The 15,682-nt window shown below is 52.1% G+C and overlaps 6 protein-coding genes across 6 annotated transcripts; 3 read left to right on the top strand and 3 right to left on the bottom strand.

Annotated features, from left to right (window-relative positions):
* Window positions 1-220: 220 nt before the first annotated feature.
* Window positions 221-1,432, bottom strand: J4E82_000997 (uncharacterized protein; the record flags this gene model as incomplete). Its single annotated transcript, XM_051727315.1, has 3 exons — window positions 221-297; window positions 359-1,254; window positions 1,428-1,432. The coding sequence occupies 3 exons, from the start codon at window positions 1,430-1,432 to the stop codon at window positions 221-223; spliced, it is 978 nt and encodes a 325-aa protein (XP_051593122.1).
* A 3,670-nt stretch (window positions 1,433-5,102) lies between these two features.
* On the top strand, window positions 5,103-6,278 carry J4E82_000996 (uncharacterized protein; the record flags this gene model as incomplete). The annotated part of the gene is made up of 2 exons (XM_051727314.1): window positions 5,103-5,381; window positions 5,505-6,278. 2 exons carry the CDS (start codon window positions 5,103-5,105, stop codon window positions 6,276-6,278), a joined length of 1,053 nt encoding a protein of 350 aa, XP_051593121.1.
* A 438-nt stretch (window positions 6,279-6,716) lies between these two features.
* On the bottom strand, window positions 6,717-7,265 carry J4E82_000995 (uncharacterized protein; the record flags this gene model as incomplete). The annotated part of the gene is made up of 1 exon (XM_051727313.1): window positions 6,717-7,265. The coding sequence occupies one exon, from the start codon at window positions 7,263-7,265 to the stop codon at window positions 6,717-6,719; it is 549 nt and encodes a 182-aa protein (XP_051593120.1).
* Window positions 7,266-7,514: 249 nt separating this feature from the next.
* INT6 (eukaryotic translation initiation factor 3 subunit E) lies at window positions 7,515-8,935 on the top strand (the record flags this gene model as incomplete). The annotated part of the gene is made up of 3 exons (XM_051727312.1): window positions 7,515-8,015; window positions 8,075-8,670; window positions 8,722-8,935. 3 exons carry the CDS (start codon window positions 7,515-7,517, stop codon window positions 8,933-8,935), a joined length of 1,311 nt encoding a protein of 436 aa, XP_051593119.1.
* A 418-nt stretch (window positions 8,936-9,353) lies between these two features.
* J4E82_000993 (uncharacterized protein) lies at window positions 9,354-12,677 on the bottom strand (the record flags this gene model as incomplete). Its single annotated transcript, XM_051727311.1, has 11 exons — window positions 9,354-9,509; window positions 9,576-11,392; window positions 11,445-11,490; window positions 11,539-11,623; window positions 11,673-11,708; window positions 11,796-11,922; window positions 11,970-12,302; window positions 12,350-12,446; window positions 12,498-12,537; window positions 12,587-12,617; window positions 12,668-12,677. 11 exons carry the CDS (start codon window positions 12,675-12,677, stop codon window positions 9,354-9,356), a joined length of 2,778 nt encoding a protein of 925 aa, XP_051593118.1.
* Window positions 12,678-13,056: 379 nt separating this feature from the next.
* Window positions 13,057-14,441, top strand: J4E82_000992 (uncharacterized protein; the record flags this gene model as incomplete). Its single annotated transcript, XM_051727310.1, has 2 exons — window positions 13,057-13,146; window positions 13,197-14,441. The coding sequence occupies 2 exons, from the start codon at window positions 13,057-13,059 to the stop codon at window positions 14,439-14,441; spliced, it is 1,335 nt and encodes a 444-aa protein (XP_051593117.1).
* Window positions 14,442-15,682: the final 1,241 nt, after the last annotated feature.

Below are 15,682 nucleotides of genomic sequence, written 5' to 3'. Positions count from 1 at the left end.
AAATTTACAACACATGCAAGATTCCATGTCATTTGGTTCGCCCAAGCGGTCTCCAATCTTAATCGTGCCAGCGGGTGTGCATCTCGTAGGGAGCCTGGGGTTGGGTGCAACCGTAATGAGAAGTCGATATCAGGTGGCTGCTGGTTGATGGTGGCATTGTAGAGGCACTGGCGTACGTAAACCCAAAAAGCAGCTTCGCGCAATGTAGGTGCTGATGGATCTACGTAGTGATTTCCTTGGGATGATCGAATAATGGCTGAGCAGCCTGCGAGATGCTGTTCATCATCAGAACCAGTGCTGGACGGCACTAGAGGTACATATTAGACAGGAAAAGCACAAAGGATATAGCAGCACCTACCGTTCAGCTGCTCATAGAAACGCAGTATGACGATAGCACACAAAAGAGTTTCATCGTGGCTAGCCGCTTGCTCGTTCAATCGTTCGATGAGCAGGGCAATGCAGCGCTGGTAGGCTGCTTCAGCTGTTGCGTCCTTTCTGCAGTGGCGAGCCGCAAAGGACATGACAGCGTGGCAAAGCACCGGGCATTGTTTGATCTTCTCCGGCACGCCCAGTGTAAACTGACGTGTGGCGTCTGTGCAGTCTAGCCAACGACCAAGATGTTCGGTATAGTGATGCACCAGCAGGGCTTCTTCATGTGTCAAAGAAACATGCTGAGGTGAATAGTTTCTCGTCCCCTCTGGCATATCCCTTCGGTTGTGCGAGTGGGAATGTGCCTGCTGCATTGCCTGACGGGTATGCATCGGCAGCGAGCCCTCTGACATGCCGTCCGGGTCGGGCGACTGCAGCAGACTCGCCACCGACACACCACCCGGTGTACTCTTGGACCTGGGAACAAAGTATGGTGAGCCTGGGGATAAGTGAGCCGACGGTGAGGAAACGCTGGTAGATTGGCCCTCCGATACTCCGTCGGTCCGACTGTTTTTCCGTCGTCTCGGTGAAGTGTTCCGGCTGAAGCTCTCCTCGCTGAAACTGTTTGTGCGAACGGCTTCATCTCCTCTACCAATGCCATCGACTCCTTCGATACCGTCAACTTCCATCATGTCACTCTTACTCTCGGTTTCGTCATCGGTGCCAGCAGCAGCAGATCGACTTGATGAGGGTCCATCAGGCCGGTAATCCTTGAACTTGGTATGTGGCTCTTCCCACTGGCAAGGACGATTTTTCTTGCCGCAGGCTTTGCATACTGGACGGGTTTCGTCGCCTGCGTGCAGGATCAGTATGGGAAGGAGCGCTCTGCAATAGAATACTCACACTCAACGCGGCGCGCTCGACAGGTAAGGCTTATGCAGATCAGCGGAATTTGTCGCCGCAACCTCATGGATCCACTTACCAGCCGTTCCTGGAGCGGAATTTACTGTATAAAGTCAGTAATATGTTTTACATGTTGGTTGGGTACCGGAGATTACCCCATATATAGGAATTCGAATCTAACGTTCGAATCGAAATGTATCTGTCGTCGTATTAGCTGGTGCCCTGGTTTGTGCCCTGTGCCTCACGATAGCGCTCGCCATGAATTGACAGGATAGCCAGCATTGGAAGTGCGTACCAAAACTATGCAATCGGTTAACCTATCCTCTTGGGAACCCTTCTGACGACTTCTTGGATTTGCGCGTTGACTTTACCGAAGCAGTGGCATCTGTAGGATCTCGTCGGCAATGTTCGATAGGAACTAAGAACGATCAAGCAAGGCACGTCACACGTGGAAGCGAGGCAGGTGCGAGCTAGATATGCTACGGGGCAAAAGGCTGGCCAGCTCTAACGTAGTCTCGATAACATTAGTCATTTGCCAATTCGCCAGGACATATGCCTTATTCTCTGACGCGGTGAAAAAGGAGTTGAGCCTATAACTCACCTGTTGAGAACGCTCGATGCCCGGTATGTCTGTGGTGTTGGCTAGATTGAGGTGCAACGTCACTCTGTTCTCTTAGACTAGACTGTGTGCTGAACATACGGTATTCATGCAGAGCCTATGCTCATCTCGATCAATGCTGTCAGGTGCGGCCGATCTTCGATACTGCCGTCAGTCCGCTCGATGTTGGTGACCCTTGCTTGGTGAAGGTTGAAGAGCGGGACAAGATCCCGCAGCCAGTCAGAGGCAGCAAAAGAGGGACGCTCGGATCCCAAATGCTCTCTAGATGCTTAGGTAAGTAGCTGTAGGTTGCTAGCAGTTTGCTATGCACCAGCTGTCTAGATTGCCTGCTAAACTGCTGAACAAGAGCGCGTTTGCCCAGATGTTCTGAGGTTCAATTCAGTTCTCCCAATCTGTCGGTCAAATGTTTCGCCAAACGGCCGCCAAAATGCTCCTAATCCAAAAACACTGATTCGTATCGAGGTCCCAGCAGGTCGTAAAGCGACCTTTAAGATGGCCTCACACAAGTGGACTATCCATATCACACAAGTGGTGTACTTGAAATGTGTTCAGAAACGTCCAATGTACAGGGATAGATTGTCTCTACATTGAAGAGGTTGATCTGCTTCTCTCGATTTTGTCGCCAAGAGTTGCTCTGATCAGCAAAGTCCGGATCTCGTCTCGAATTTGGGAGTTAGAACTTCGCACCCTCACCAGGCGACAGTTGTTTACGCGTTTGCGGTTCCGTCGTCCACGCATGCGCTCATGAGCACCCTTACCACGCGAATTCATCCTAACCGAGACTATCCACACCTTCAGCCCGCTGGCCTCCCTAGCCGTACCTACGAACACCGAAAGTCGCACGCCGTCACCGCCGCTGAGATTCCGAGAGAAAACAACCAGATCCGCGTAGAGAGGGTCGCCCTGGAACACTTCTGAACGCAGTGAGAGCGTGCGATTTCCCAGCAGCATCCTCAAGCGTAGACCCTGCAGACTAGGACTAGGTGCATTCTCCGGTGCTGAACCTGTCCGAAGCGCGGGTGCATCGCTTTTCAGAGACGCAGAACTGTTGAGCACTCAAGATCGCCTTCTAAGATCTGTGTATTTACTTTGTATCTAGACCTTTCTGAGCCGCAACAAACAGAGCCTGGGAGCCAAGACACTCATAGAGATATCATTTCCACACGAAGCATGAAGTGGAACATCTGCTGTTGCAACGCCGTGTGGCCAGCTTGGGGACCTGTCGAATTTACCCAATGTTGTATCCCACCGAGTTCTTACTAGGCATACGTATAGCCCGCGAGTTTTGATAGTGCGATCCCTACGCGTGTTGCTTCTCGAATTAGTTACAACGATATTCATAAAAGCTTTAGGATTTTGTAGTCAGAATTACCGTCGCCAGTTATCAGAAAGCGATATACATGCCCTACGACACAGCTAACCTACGTCTTGAGGGTGGCTTATCTCGGTTACATGAATTCATGAAATCCGGTTTGCGTACGATACCACAATGGACTGGCAGCATTAATGTTCAATCTATACCACGAATTCGGGTTTAAAGGTGTGCTTCGTAACATAAAAGGTATTAGCATACAATACAATAAGGCACATTATGCAAGAGTCATACTGGTAGGCTTCGTCGGCTATTATCTTCGGACATAGAATTATTCATGACCGGACCATGATCCGTGACGTGACCTATGAATGGCGGCAACTCCACGCCAACGGTCTCGTACCGACACGTTTGGCCGAGACGAACACAAGAAGGCAAACCCAGGATCTCTCTGGAAAAGCGTTTCTGTGAGCCAAAGTCAAGATCAACGCAAAAAACTACCTGCGTCACTGGCTGACTCAAGAATTTAAAAATGGCCATATGATACTAGAGATTTGGAGCGAGCTGCACGTCGAAGCAAGGCTTCATGCAGCGCATCGATCACACGGCAGTCGACAATACACGGGTGCGGTGGGATCGGATTGTCTCTGCAAGATCGGGTTTAGCGAAACCGCATGGACCATGATGGCATTTCTGAGCTACCAACTGGACAGCCCTACACGATCGACAGATACGCGAACGTTATATCCGTAAGGGTCTCAAGATACCTGGCATGCGACAGACCAAGATAAATAAATGGGAGCGAGATTGGTCCAGCGAAAGCGCGCTCCGCGGAACAGTCGGTCCTACCACTGCCTCGCGCTAAGTGCTACCCTGTGGCTTACCAGTGGGGATTCCTTCCTGGGCCTATTGTCACAAGGATCCAGAGTGTCGGACCAGCTCAAGTAGGTATGGTTGATCATAGCCTAAATGTAAATTCAACGTCGGTCCATCAAAACCACAGAAGGGTACAGCTGCTCAGGAGCGGATGTACTTGAGTAAATGAGATATGGATGCTATGACACTTGGTGATTCATGAAAATAGGCCTGCAAAGCTTAAAGTGTGCACTTTTGCGCCTCAGACGAGTTTTTTCGCGTCGGTTTGTGTGCATTTCTCCTTTGTACAGGCACCAACATGTGTGATATAAGCATGAAAACACGGTCGCCATGCGATTTTAATCCGCGATTGTAAGTCAGACTATACTGTTCCCGTACAGATCGCTGTCTGCACCAGTGTCATGGTCGAGACTTCCAAGGACCAGCCAGTGTGCATGTGATCACTTGATCGCCAATAAAAGCCAACAACGGAAGTTTAGTACCGTCGGCACCCACGCAACTTCCATATCTACGTCGCAGCGTTATGGAGCTATTCAATGACAACATTCAACATCAATGAAGCACTATGCATCCAAAGCATACCTCCTGTGCAAGAACTCTTGTGAGCTCTCGACGGTTCTTATGATGATGATGCTTCGATCGGATGGTAACAAAGTGCAAAGGATGTTGCCACCGATTATACTCTGCCTATCATGTACGTATGTCCTGTCCAACGTCTTCCTATCCATATCATTTTCTTTATATTCCATTTTTACTTTCACTTCTGCCTTTCGACTTTCGCGTGCGACCTCGAGGGAGTATTTTCTTGCGCGCCGTATTAGACCGCCGTTCGCGTATGAAACCGGGTGCAAACACGCTCCTGCTTCCGCCAGACTCTCACCTCCTCCCTCATCAGGTACACTCCGTTTGCTTTGATCCGCTCCGGCCCGTACTTGCTCTTATTACCTTCGACTTCTATCTTCTTTGTTCACCCACCCCGCCCTCCCTTGACGCACACAAAGCAGCCGCGACACAACCATCAAGATGACTCCGCCCCAGCTCTTCAAGATTCTCGCGCTCTTCCTGCTGGCCGTTTTAACCACGGCTTCACCCATTGCAATTCCCACTACTGGGGGTGTCTCGGTCCCGACCACTATCCCTAGCGACGTCTCAATCGCTATCCCAGCCAGTACTTCGGACGATGTCCCCAACGACGTGTCAACTGAGGTCAACTGCTATCGCTGTGTATACATCAACCTGTTCTGTAAGGAAATTGGCCTCACTGAGGACCAATGCTTCCAATTGCGATGCAAAGATCCCGACGTAAGTTCATTCATTTAACGATGTACCACCTTTGTGTGTGGGTTTTGAACCTAGAGTATACCGGAACATGAACTGACAATCCCGCAGTGCTATCGATGTCGTAGTAGTTGCCGCGCTAACCAGCAACTCAATGGCTCCGACTCTGCTACTGCCGGCAATGTCGTTGCCGAGAGCTCTTCGACTTCTATGGCTCCAGTAACGAAGCGCGAGGAAGCAAAGCGGTGCTTCTGGGTCTGTATTCATACATACTGCACGCGCCAGTGTATCGGCGACGACGCCGTTGCAGCTCTCAGGGCCAATAGCGCGCTCGTCATCGACGAAGCCGATATGAAAACCGACACCACTATCTCCGTCTCTTCGAGCCATGCGCAACTAAAGAACCATTTCCTCTACCATTGTGACTGGACCTCTGGTATATGCTGGACTGACCCTGTTCTTCAAGCTGTAGCTGGGAGCGAAATCAGCATCGAGGAAATTCCGGACATCCCAACCAAGGTCTGTCGCGAGGTGTGTAGTACGGACGAATCGCTCTGCGGCATGGTCTGTGATGCCGATGAGAATGAAGATAAGAACATCGACTTTGGGAAGGCTGACTTTGCTAACCGCGGGCTCAAGTGCCACTGGGAATGCATGTTTGGCCAGTGTTGGGCTGTCTGTCTTCCGACAACGGCTGTCGGCTCCGCCGATGCCAATGCCGATGCCGATGCCAATGCCGTTATGGGATTGTCCTCTCTCAAATACCGCTGGGAGTGCTACTTCGGTCAGTGCTATGCACGCTGCGTTCCATCAGCCAAAGGAGAGGGGGCCCAGAAGCGCGGTACATTACCTCCACCCTGTCATGAACGTTGTGACGACGACAAGTGCTGGATTGTCTGTCCCCGTCCACCGATAGAGTAGGACAACGTTCGTGGTAAGATATCCAGTGCATAACCATTCTACGGTCTCTAGCTAAGTTTTGCTAGCATGTCCATTCTAAGAAGTGTTCAAGTACGACTATCAGCGGAACGAGAGCTGATGAAAGCTCAGAAATGCAGTTACGTAGGACAAAGTGTCTGGGGAATCTGGAGGCCTTGTACCAGTAATGTGGAGGTACAGATTAAAGCTTCTTATAATAGTAATGAAATTCGGGTGATTACTTTATGAAGTCAATGCTACCCGTCATGGTGGTGTACAATATGCCCATTCGTCGCTTCTTGACGCCTGATGGTATCCAAGGTTAATCGTCTGCACTCTTTCCCATATGATACAAGTTTTGCTACAGCAGAGATGCGCTCGTTTCCATGCTCTGTTCTGCGCCCCATTTTCTTCCGTGAAACATCTCTCTCCCTGGGGAGTTTACATGCCCCGGGCTTTCAAGAATTCTGCAATCTCGCTAGTATGATGGCCCTTGACAACAACATGTTGTGTTACGCTGTTGATCTTGACGTCCTCGTTCTTCTTGTTCAAGAAGACTCTCAGCTCATCCCTCAGCGCTGATACGTCTCCTGTGATCTTGCGTACCGTGGTCAAGTGCAAGTTGCCTCCTCGCTTGTAGTCGGTGTAGATGGGCAGATTCTTGTTGACTGATCTCGAGACTGTGTACTTGGGCGGTGGCAGAGACAGTTTCAGTGCTTGTGACGATGTCTTTGGCTTCTTGCTGTTTCTTGGCTTGTTGTCGGCTCGTGGATGCTTGGAGGGCAGTACGGGCTTCTGTTGGGGCGGCTGCGCGCTGTCGCCTTCGGTCAGAGACTCTGCGGCAGCAAGGTCGGCGGCTCGCTGGGCTTCCTGGGGCGTGGATGGGTGTTCGGAAGAGGCCGTGTAGAGGCGGAAGTGCTGTCGGCATGCGACTGCTCTTGGGGCAGCCAATGGCCGCAGCAGCGGCACCAGAGATTGGAATCGGGGCATGCTGTTCCAGCAAGGAGCAGTTCAAGCACAGCGACAGCGAAGACGAAGCGAATAGCCTGGTTGTGACGTGCAGGCTGCTGCCATGGCTCGCGGCTCAACACCACAAGTTTAGCGTACAGGGTACCTCGCTTGCGCACAGTCGCGGGTTTTTTCACCCCGCCACGGCCGACATAACGAATTTCGCGCCTCGCCCGCTCCACCAACCTCACCCACCACGTTGCACCCACACACCTGCGACATCCACCCAACATGGCCGACTCAGCGGCAAATGGCGCCAACGTCGCCGAACAGTACTCGCTCCTCCCCAAGCTTATGCCCAACCTCGACCGTCATCTCGTCTACCCGCTCCTCAACTTCTCCAGCGATGAAGAAGCCGACCAGACCGTCGAGCAGAAGAAGCTCCTCCTCGAACTCCTCAAGCCCACCAACATGACGGATTTCGTCGGACAGCTGCACCAGGAAGTCCACGGCCTCGACGACATGTCCGACGAGTTCAAGACCAAGCGCGACGAGGTCCTGAAGAAGCGCGACCAGCTCGATGAGGCGACCAGCAAGATCAGCGGCCTACTCGATGACGAGAACGTCGTTACAAACCTGAGGAGCGACAAGCAGCAAAACTTGGCATACCTGAAGGAGAGCCATGGTGTTGACATGGACATGGTCAACCAGTTGCTCGAGTTTGGCCAGTTCCAGTACTCGTGCGGTGTATACCCCCACGCCGCTGAGCTGCTCTACCGATTCAGGGTTCTGGTACGTCTGCCCAACGCGCGCTTGTAGTTGGTTTGCTTACTGACTCCGTCTCATTACAGACCACAGACGGCGACAAGGAGCGCGAAGCCACCTGGGGCAAGCTCGCCTGCGAAATCCTCTCCGTAAACTGGGACTCGGCCATGGAGGAGATCAACAAGCTCAAGGAGATCATCGACACACGCCTCTTCAACAACCCTCTCGCACAGCTGCAGCACCGCACCTGGTTGATCCACTGGTCGCTCTTCCCCCTCTTCAACCACGAAGCTTCGCGCGAAACCCTCACCGACATGTTCTTTTCCCCCGCATACATCAACACCATCCAGACAAACTGCCCCTGGATTCTGCGTTACCTCTCTGCTGCCGTAATTACCGGCCGCAACCGTGGTCGCAACTCGAACCAGTACCAGAAGCAGCTCAAGGATTTGATCAGGATCGTACGACAGGAGGGTTACGAATATAGTGACCCCGTCACCGACTTCATCAAGGCCCTGTACATCGACTTTGACTTCGAGGAGGCGCAGAAGAAACTCAGCGAGACTGAGGAGATTCTGAAGAACGATTTCTTCTTGTTGGGTGCGGCGGAACAGTTCGTAGATGCGGCGAGACATCTCATCTCAGAGAGCTACTGCAAGATCCACCAGAGGATCGATATCAAGTGAGTATTGTCCATTTCTCCGCCCTTGGCATCACACTAATACATGATTAGGGACCTCTCAACTCGTCTCGGTCTTTCACAAGACGAGGGTGAGAAGTGGATTGTCAACCTTATCCGGGACACTCGTGTAGATGCAAAGATCGATTACCAGGCCGGCACGGTTGTCATGAACCACCCACCACAGTCCGTCTACCAGCAAGTCATCGAGAGGACAAAGGGAGGCTTCTTCAGGACACAGGTTCTTAGCGCGGCTGTTGCGAAATGAGCATGACGCATGTTCTGTCCAATGCATTTGTGTTTTTACAATGGGAGGGAGAGCCAACAGCTTCTGGGGAGGTTACAATCGGGGAGATGATGACGATCATGAAAGGGATGAAGGAATGATCGAAAAGTATGGGTTCGGCATTTGGGGTTTTACGAATTGGGCGTGGCAAAGACTTGCGCAATGCATGCATGGGTATGGGCGTCCTGTTATGGCTCTTGTAGAGCCATCTGTATTCCTGGGCAACAGCACATGAAGCGCTGTATCGGTAGTGGACAACAAGTAGTATCCAAGAATTCACATGGACGACGAAACAACACTACAACTGTATTTTCCCATTCCTTGTTATCATACAATACAAGTCTGTTCTAAATAACCCCATTTTCAGATCCTCCCAATCTGTTCAGCCCATGCCTCCAGCTCAAGCATAGTATCTGGGCTCATTGAAGACGTGATACCTATGTCCCCTGACACCGTGTCCCTTGAACAGTTCCGGGAATCTCAAGCCAGCAGGAACCTGCGATTCATGTACAAGCTCGTTTCCATTCTCCGGCTCGCCGACGACGAATTTGCCCGCCTGCATCAACATCATTAGCACCACATCGTTCTGGTACGACAGACGGGAAGAGAGGGATTGACTTACCTGCAACTCGGTATCCGTAATGGTATGCCTGGAAACACGCGCATACCCACTTCTTTTCAACCCCTTGAAGAGAATGTATTCGCACCACCTATCCCAGTCTGACGGATCGATATCCTTCATTCCACTCTTCTCACCCACATAAGTATTGTAGTTGCCCTCGCCAGGTTTGATGACCAAGTACGACAAGAGGATGGCAGGGCGAGGCGTAGCCTTCATGCGTTCGGCTAGATATTCTGACTGCAAGCGGCGATCCTCGGGGTCCTCTTCCTGGCCCGAGTGGAAGACGAAAATATCGATCATCTCGCCGTAGGCGTCGATTGTGGCTTCGATGGCAGGAGCGAGTTCGCCAACGGGCGACGGGAGGAGATGGTGTGTGGAGTTTACAATTGGGAACTTGGAGAGGAGCGCTGAGCCCCATGTATGCTTGTTCGGGCCCGGACCAAAATCGACATACATGCCTAGGTCTTCGGCAAGGAACTGTGTTGTATCACGGTTGCCCATGATGATGCGTTGGAGATCGCTTTCTAGGAGACCTATGACATCGACTTCCATTTCTTTGATCAGGTCACGCATGCGGTATTCAGAAGACCACATGTCGTTATCAAGGGAGAAGTGTATCGTCCAGATACCAGCAGTGATGGACTTGGTTTCTGGGTGGTAGGGCGTGTAGTCGTATGACGGGAAGCGTAGGTAGGCAGTAGCGATGGCAATCAGCTCCAGAGCACCGAGAACGTACAAGTAGTAGGACCGCTGTCTACCGGCGGCTGCAGTAATGACAGCTTTGCCCTTGTAGTTTTTAAGTGCAGGCGGTTGCGCAGAGACACTGAAGATGCCGGCACCGATTTGGAGCATCATAGCTGTCATGACCCAGTCTGTATGTTCGCGGACGAGCGGGCCACCAGGAACGAACGCGTAGGCTACAACCCAGACGTGGAAGAGAACCATGAAGTTGTACACCAAGAATCCGAGTCCGAACGTCCGGCCTGGAGAGTGGCGCGCCGCGTGGGCAATCAGGATAGGTGCTGCTGCCATGGTGTACATAGCAAGAACAAGGGCGCCATAGAACCCAGACCAGTGACTAGTGGTAGTTAGAACGGCAGCGCCAATTGAACCTACGCCGTAGAAGGCCCACGATCTTGACAGGTTTGGCGCGAACAACCCAATCGTAAGACCCAATCCCATAGCTAACAAAGTCAAAGTGCCATGGGGAACAGCCAGGGGACCCCGAACGGGGTAGCCTTCCCATACCCAAGAGATCATCGTACTCGAGTCGGAGAGCAGCGAGTGCATGGCGAACATGACTCCTGCCAAACCGAAGCTCGCAAAGACGGACGACCCTTTAGTAGGGCCCTGAGCTGGCACATCAGCACCAGAGCTGGCGGTAGATCTGGTCGATATAAGCATCGATACGAAGGCAACTACAAGACCGGTCCTGTTCCATCCGCCGTTCGCCTCATGCATAATTGGCCAGATTGGGTTGTTTGTCCAAAAAGCAAACTTGGCAATACTAGAAGCTATTAGACCGATAGCAAAAGCAGAGATGCGTGCTTCGAGGCGATGTGGTTGGGACCGTTCGGCGAAGAAAGTAGCAGACCATGCGAGGCACGACATGGATAGACCAAAACCAACAGCGAAGAGTCGGTTGACAGGCGTCTTTGCGAGAAAGGCAAGAAGCCCAGAGAGTGAGAGCAAATGGAAGAACCAGACGTAGCGAGTGGCAAGGTAGCGTATGGGCTTGATGCCAAGGAAGAAGGGAGTGATGGTGCACATGACTAAGGCCTCATAACCAGAGATACCCATGTGCCAAAGCGGGAAGTCTACAGGTCATCAACAAAGACATTACAATCATGAAGCTGGAGTTGAACTTACACCAGACGCAGACGCCAAGGGAAGTCAGCATGGACCAGAAGACAAACTGTGAACCAGTCAGTTGCGTCTAGTAGCATCTTGACATGTCACTTACTCCATTGTACACATCTGCCGCAGCATAAATGAGTCCGGACCAGGCAAAGGCACCTGAGAAGGTCGCGCTCATTTCCTTGTTTTTTCTGGAAACGTCAGTAACGCTTCGCATTCCGAAAGCAAATGACAGCTTACTCTTGGATGCTGTCTGATGTAGATTTGGAGCCCGCACTACAAGAGGTATATTGTCAGAAGGTGATCGTAAGAAGTATACATTCTTGATGAGTGTCTATCTATATTGGGAGACGAGGAACGTACAGGCGGGAAACACCTCGAACATCCTTGACGACAATCTCCAAATGTTGGAATTCGATCATGGTGACAGCATCAAAGCCTACGTCGAGCAGAACCAGTGCCCATTCGAAGAAAGCGTAAATAGTGTAGGCTAGAAACATATTAACAAGGAATTGACAGTACAGTGAGATGACATACCTCCGGCAACACGATGTACCTTGTGTTGAATGAAGAAGTATATCAACGGCACAAGAGTTCCGAAAAAGCTGCCAGCGAGGACTTTTCGGTACTTGAGAGCAGTGGGGTTCTTGGGGCTGAGAGCAACACAGCCCAAGGTCCAAGGAAGGGTCGCGACAAGGTATGAGATCATGAAAATGTCGTGCCAGTCGTGGTCGTCTGTAGAGGTCACATATGTCCACCCCCCGCATGTCAAGGTCCGAAAGATACCAACGCCAGCGATGAACTTGGGGAGGGACGAGTTAGGACGGCGGGTCAAGATGTACCAAAGGCCAACGAGCGCAAATCGAGGGCCTACACATGTCAGTATAGTCGTCCATGTGTCGGGTCTTGTTCCATACCGGACGTGAGGGCGATGAAGAGCATAAACACCGAACGCTCTGGGTAGCGGTCGCCGATAGTCGCGGACACGGATGGGAACCATTCATCTGGGTAGCCCTGGGTATGTTGTCAGTATAGTTGAAGCCTGACATGCAGCATGAAACTAACGTAGAACTCGTTCTGTACGATCTTGTGGTAGTGTAGCCATCTATGGATGTTCAGTCGCGTCGTGGGGTAGCAGAGAGTCAAGTGCGTACATTCCAACTACGAGGGCGCCGACAAAGGCACCTGTGCTTGTCGTCAGTACAGCCAATCACAGGAGTCTTGCATGGACATACAGTAGGCCATGGCGGTATGCGAATATGATATCCATTTTCCATTGAACTACGTCTTGTGAGCATGCGGAGCTCTCGGGGGTGAGGTCTGCCCGCGCGTACCGTAGCGACGGTGTCGCCGTCCTTGTCTTTGACCATTGTAAAAGATGCAGGTAGCCTCTCAGCGACGCTCGAGCATTGGAAGAGAAGAAAGAAGCAAAAGAGCGTCGTGAATTGATGATTCGCAGTCGTCAGACACGCGAGCCTCCTGAAGTTGTCATGGCCAGGGTTCGCGCTTCCGAGGTCCGCAGCCAAGGCGCTATCGGCGGGAGCAGCGTTAGCCTAACTTTTTTCTAAGGCACGGTCAACTTTTCTGATCTCAACTTTGCCAGCAACACTGGACACGCGCAAACATGGCCGGACCGAGTGACAAGGCGCGTTTCTACCTCGAGCAGTCGGCGACGGAGCTGAACGAGCTTGAGCGCAAGAAAATCTTCTCACGGGTAAGATGCGCACATCTTCGCGCTACGCCATGTCTTCTAACAACATGTAGGAAGAGATCGGCTCCATAGCGAAGAAACGTTCCGACTTCGAACACATCATCAATGCCAGAGGCTCGCACCCTGAGGACTACATGCGATACATTGAATTCGAAAAGAGTGTCGATGCTCTGCGCCGCAAACGAGTAAAGCGACTTGGTGTACGGTACAAGGGCTCTGGTCAGCGGGCAATCTACTTTCTCTACAATCGGGCAACGCGCAAGTTTCCGGGCGACCTGGTGCTATGGATGCAATACATCGACTTTGCGCGCAAGGACAAGGCATACAAGAGACTGAACGACATCTTCACCTCGGTCGCTCGACTCCACCCTACCAAGCCTGACATATGGATCCTTGCGGCGAATTACTTCATGGATACACAGGCGGACATTACCAATGCGCGGAGCTATATGCAGCGAGGGCTGCGCTTCTGCAAGAACTCCGAGGTCATGTGGCTGGAATATGCGAAGCTCGAGACTATCTACGTTGGCAAGATCGCTGGTCGGAGGAAGATTCTCGGTTTGGACATCGATCGCACAAGCAAGTCGCGCACAGATGAGGACGGGGACGAAGACATGATTGCGCTCCCCGAGGTGACCGCCGAGGATGTGAATCCCAGCTTGAAGCAGGCTGATGGTGTGGATGAGGTAGCTCTGCAGAACTTGGCCTCTGCACCAGTACTCACTGGCGCTATCCCACTGGCAGTCTTCGATTCCGCCATGAAGCAGTTCCAGGGCAAGGCTAAACTCGCCGACAGCTTCTTCGACATGTTTGCCGAGTTTAGTCAGCTAGCCTGCATACCACGCATCTTGCAGCACGTGCTAGATTACCTGCAAGATAACTCTCCACAAGCCGTGGAGACCGCTATCTGCAGGTTCCGCATGATGCTCTTTGGCTGCGATCCTACTGACCCAGAGATCGCCCTTGCATTAAGCAGGGCCTTGGATTTGATAAGCTCCGCCATTCAGCAACATCCTACGGAAACTGTCAGGGTTTCCGAAGTCGCTGTTCGACGGCTGTTATCTCTGCACCGGTTACTTGCGGATAGCGATTCGTCGTTACAGAAGGCATCGCGAGCAGCACTACGCAAGTATGTACGGGCCATGGAAGATGGTGAAGGCGATAAGGTTGCTAGACTGGCCGAATCGCTACGACAGCAGGGAAAGAGAGACGATTCGGAGTTGTTGGTGCAGACGGGCGTCAAGTACTGGCCTGCAAATGAAGCGCTCCAGAATTTGTCGTCGGCGATGGAAACGTGAAGGATCAAGAGACCTTGGTCAGCAGACACTAATTGTACCGAGCACTCCCTGCATGAAGTATTCTTCCTATCTCTTATCGGATCGAACACCATAAGCTACACCGCTACGGCCATACTCGCACTATCGTGAGACGTGCTACCGTTTAACGGTTGAACCACGTCACCTGCGCGTCAAGCTGATCAATGATGCTGTGGCAAGCCGCTTCCCCGCAGACCGCTTCACTCATCACCCCGGCCTCGCCGCGACGTCTTCCTAGCGCTTTGCTGCTTCTTGCTCTTGAGGCGGCGCTCGTTATCAGACTTTTGTCTGGTGTGTTATCAGCTTTCGGGCCGTCGCTAGGGCCGTCGCAATGGACGAAAACATACAGATGTTTGACACGCTGCACCTGTGCTGCTGGCGTCTCGGCGGGGACAGCATCTTGTCCAGCCTGGGCAATGGCTTCGTATAAGCGCTTGTAGCAACTTTGAGCATTGTCGCTCTGCTTTCGACTGTCGTCGGCCTGCACTATTATAGTATTTGACCTAGCAGCTACGTAGCGGGAACGTCTAATCTCGCCATGCAAAGCTGCAGGGACATGGTGCAGCAGGGCGTCTAGAGGCACTTTTAATGTAGCTTTTGAATTGACTCTTTGTGCACATTCTTAGTATAGCGCGCACGTTTGGAAATTTATTGTAGTGTGTCATACTTGTTGACGTTCTGGCCACCGGGGCCTGATGATCTGCTGAAGCTCAGTTCGCCAATGCTCTGCAGAGGGATCGTCTCTGCATCCAGGCTCGCGAGCCAGTTGCGCGCAGCGCGAAGCTCGTCGCCAGCGGCACTGCTGGCACTTCTTCGAGACTGAAACGGGACGAGCGAATGGAAGACAAGACGTCGAGGCAGCATCACCGGTCGCGCAAATTGCTCGGGGGGTTGGACTTTGTCAAGATGAGATCATGTTATAACGGGCATGTGCACAGGCTAGGGTCAGAAAGACCATTTTAACCACATAACGGACGCTAGAAGGGCACTAAAGCACATCACGTGGGCAAAGCTTAACCAGAGAAGTTCGAGATTCCAGGCTATCCTCGGAGTCGACACGGCGCCGTGTCCCAACATCTGCTGCACCACATTCCCTCTTGCACCTTGCCTGACTGCACCCAACATCTCTTGCCACTTTTACGGGACCCGCTTCTCGCTTCCGTGCCTGTGGCTTTCGCGCGTCTGCCATCCCATCCATCTAACCTCGACCATCATATAGCACC

Source organism: Alternaria postmessia, assembly GCF_024291825.1.
Source record: "Alternaria postmessia strain BMP 2775 chromosome Unknown scaffold_3, whole genome shotgun sequence".
Lineage (NCBI taxonomy): Eukaryota > Fungi > Ascomycota > Dothideomycetes > Pleosporales > Pleosporaceae > Alternaria > Alternaria postmessia.
Note: the sequence above shows the minus strand (reverse complement) of the source record. Positions and strands in the feature narration are given on the sequence as shown.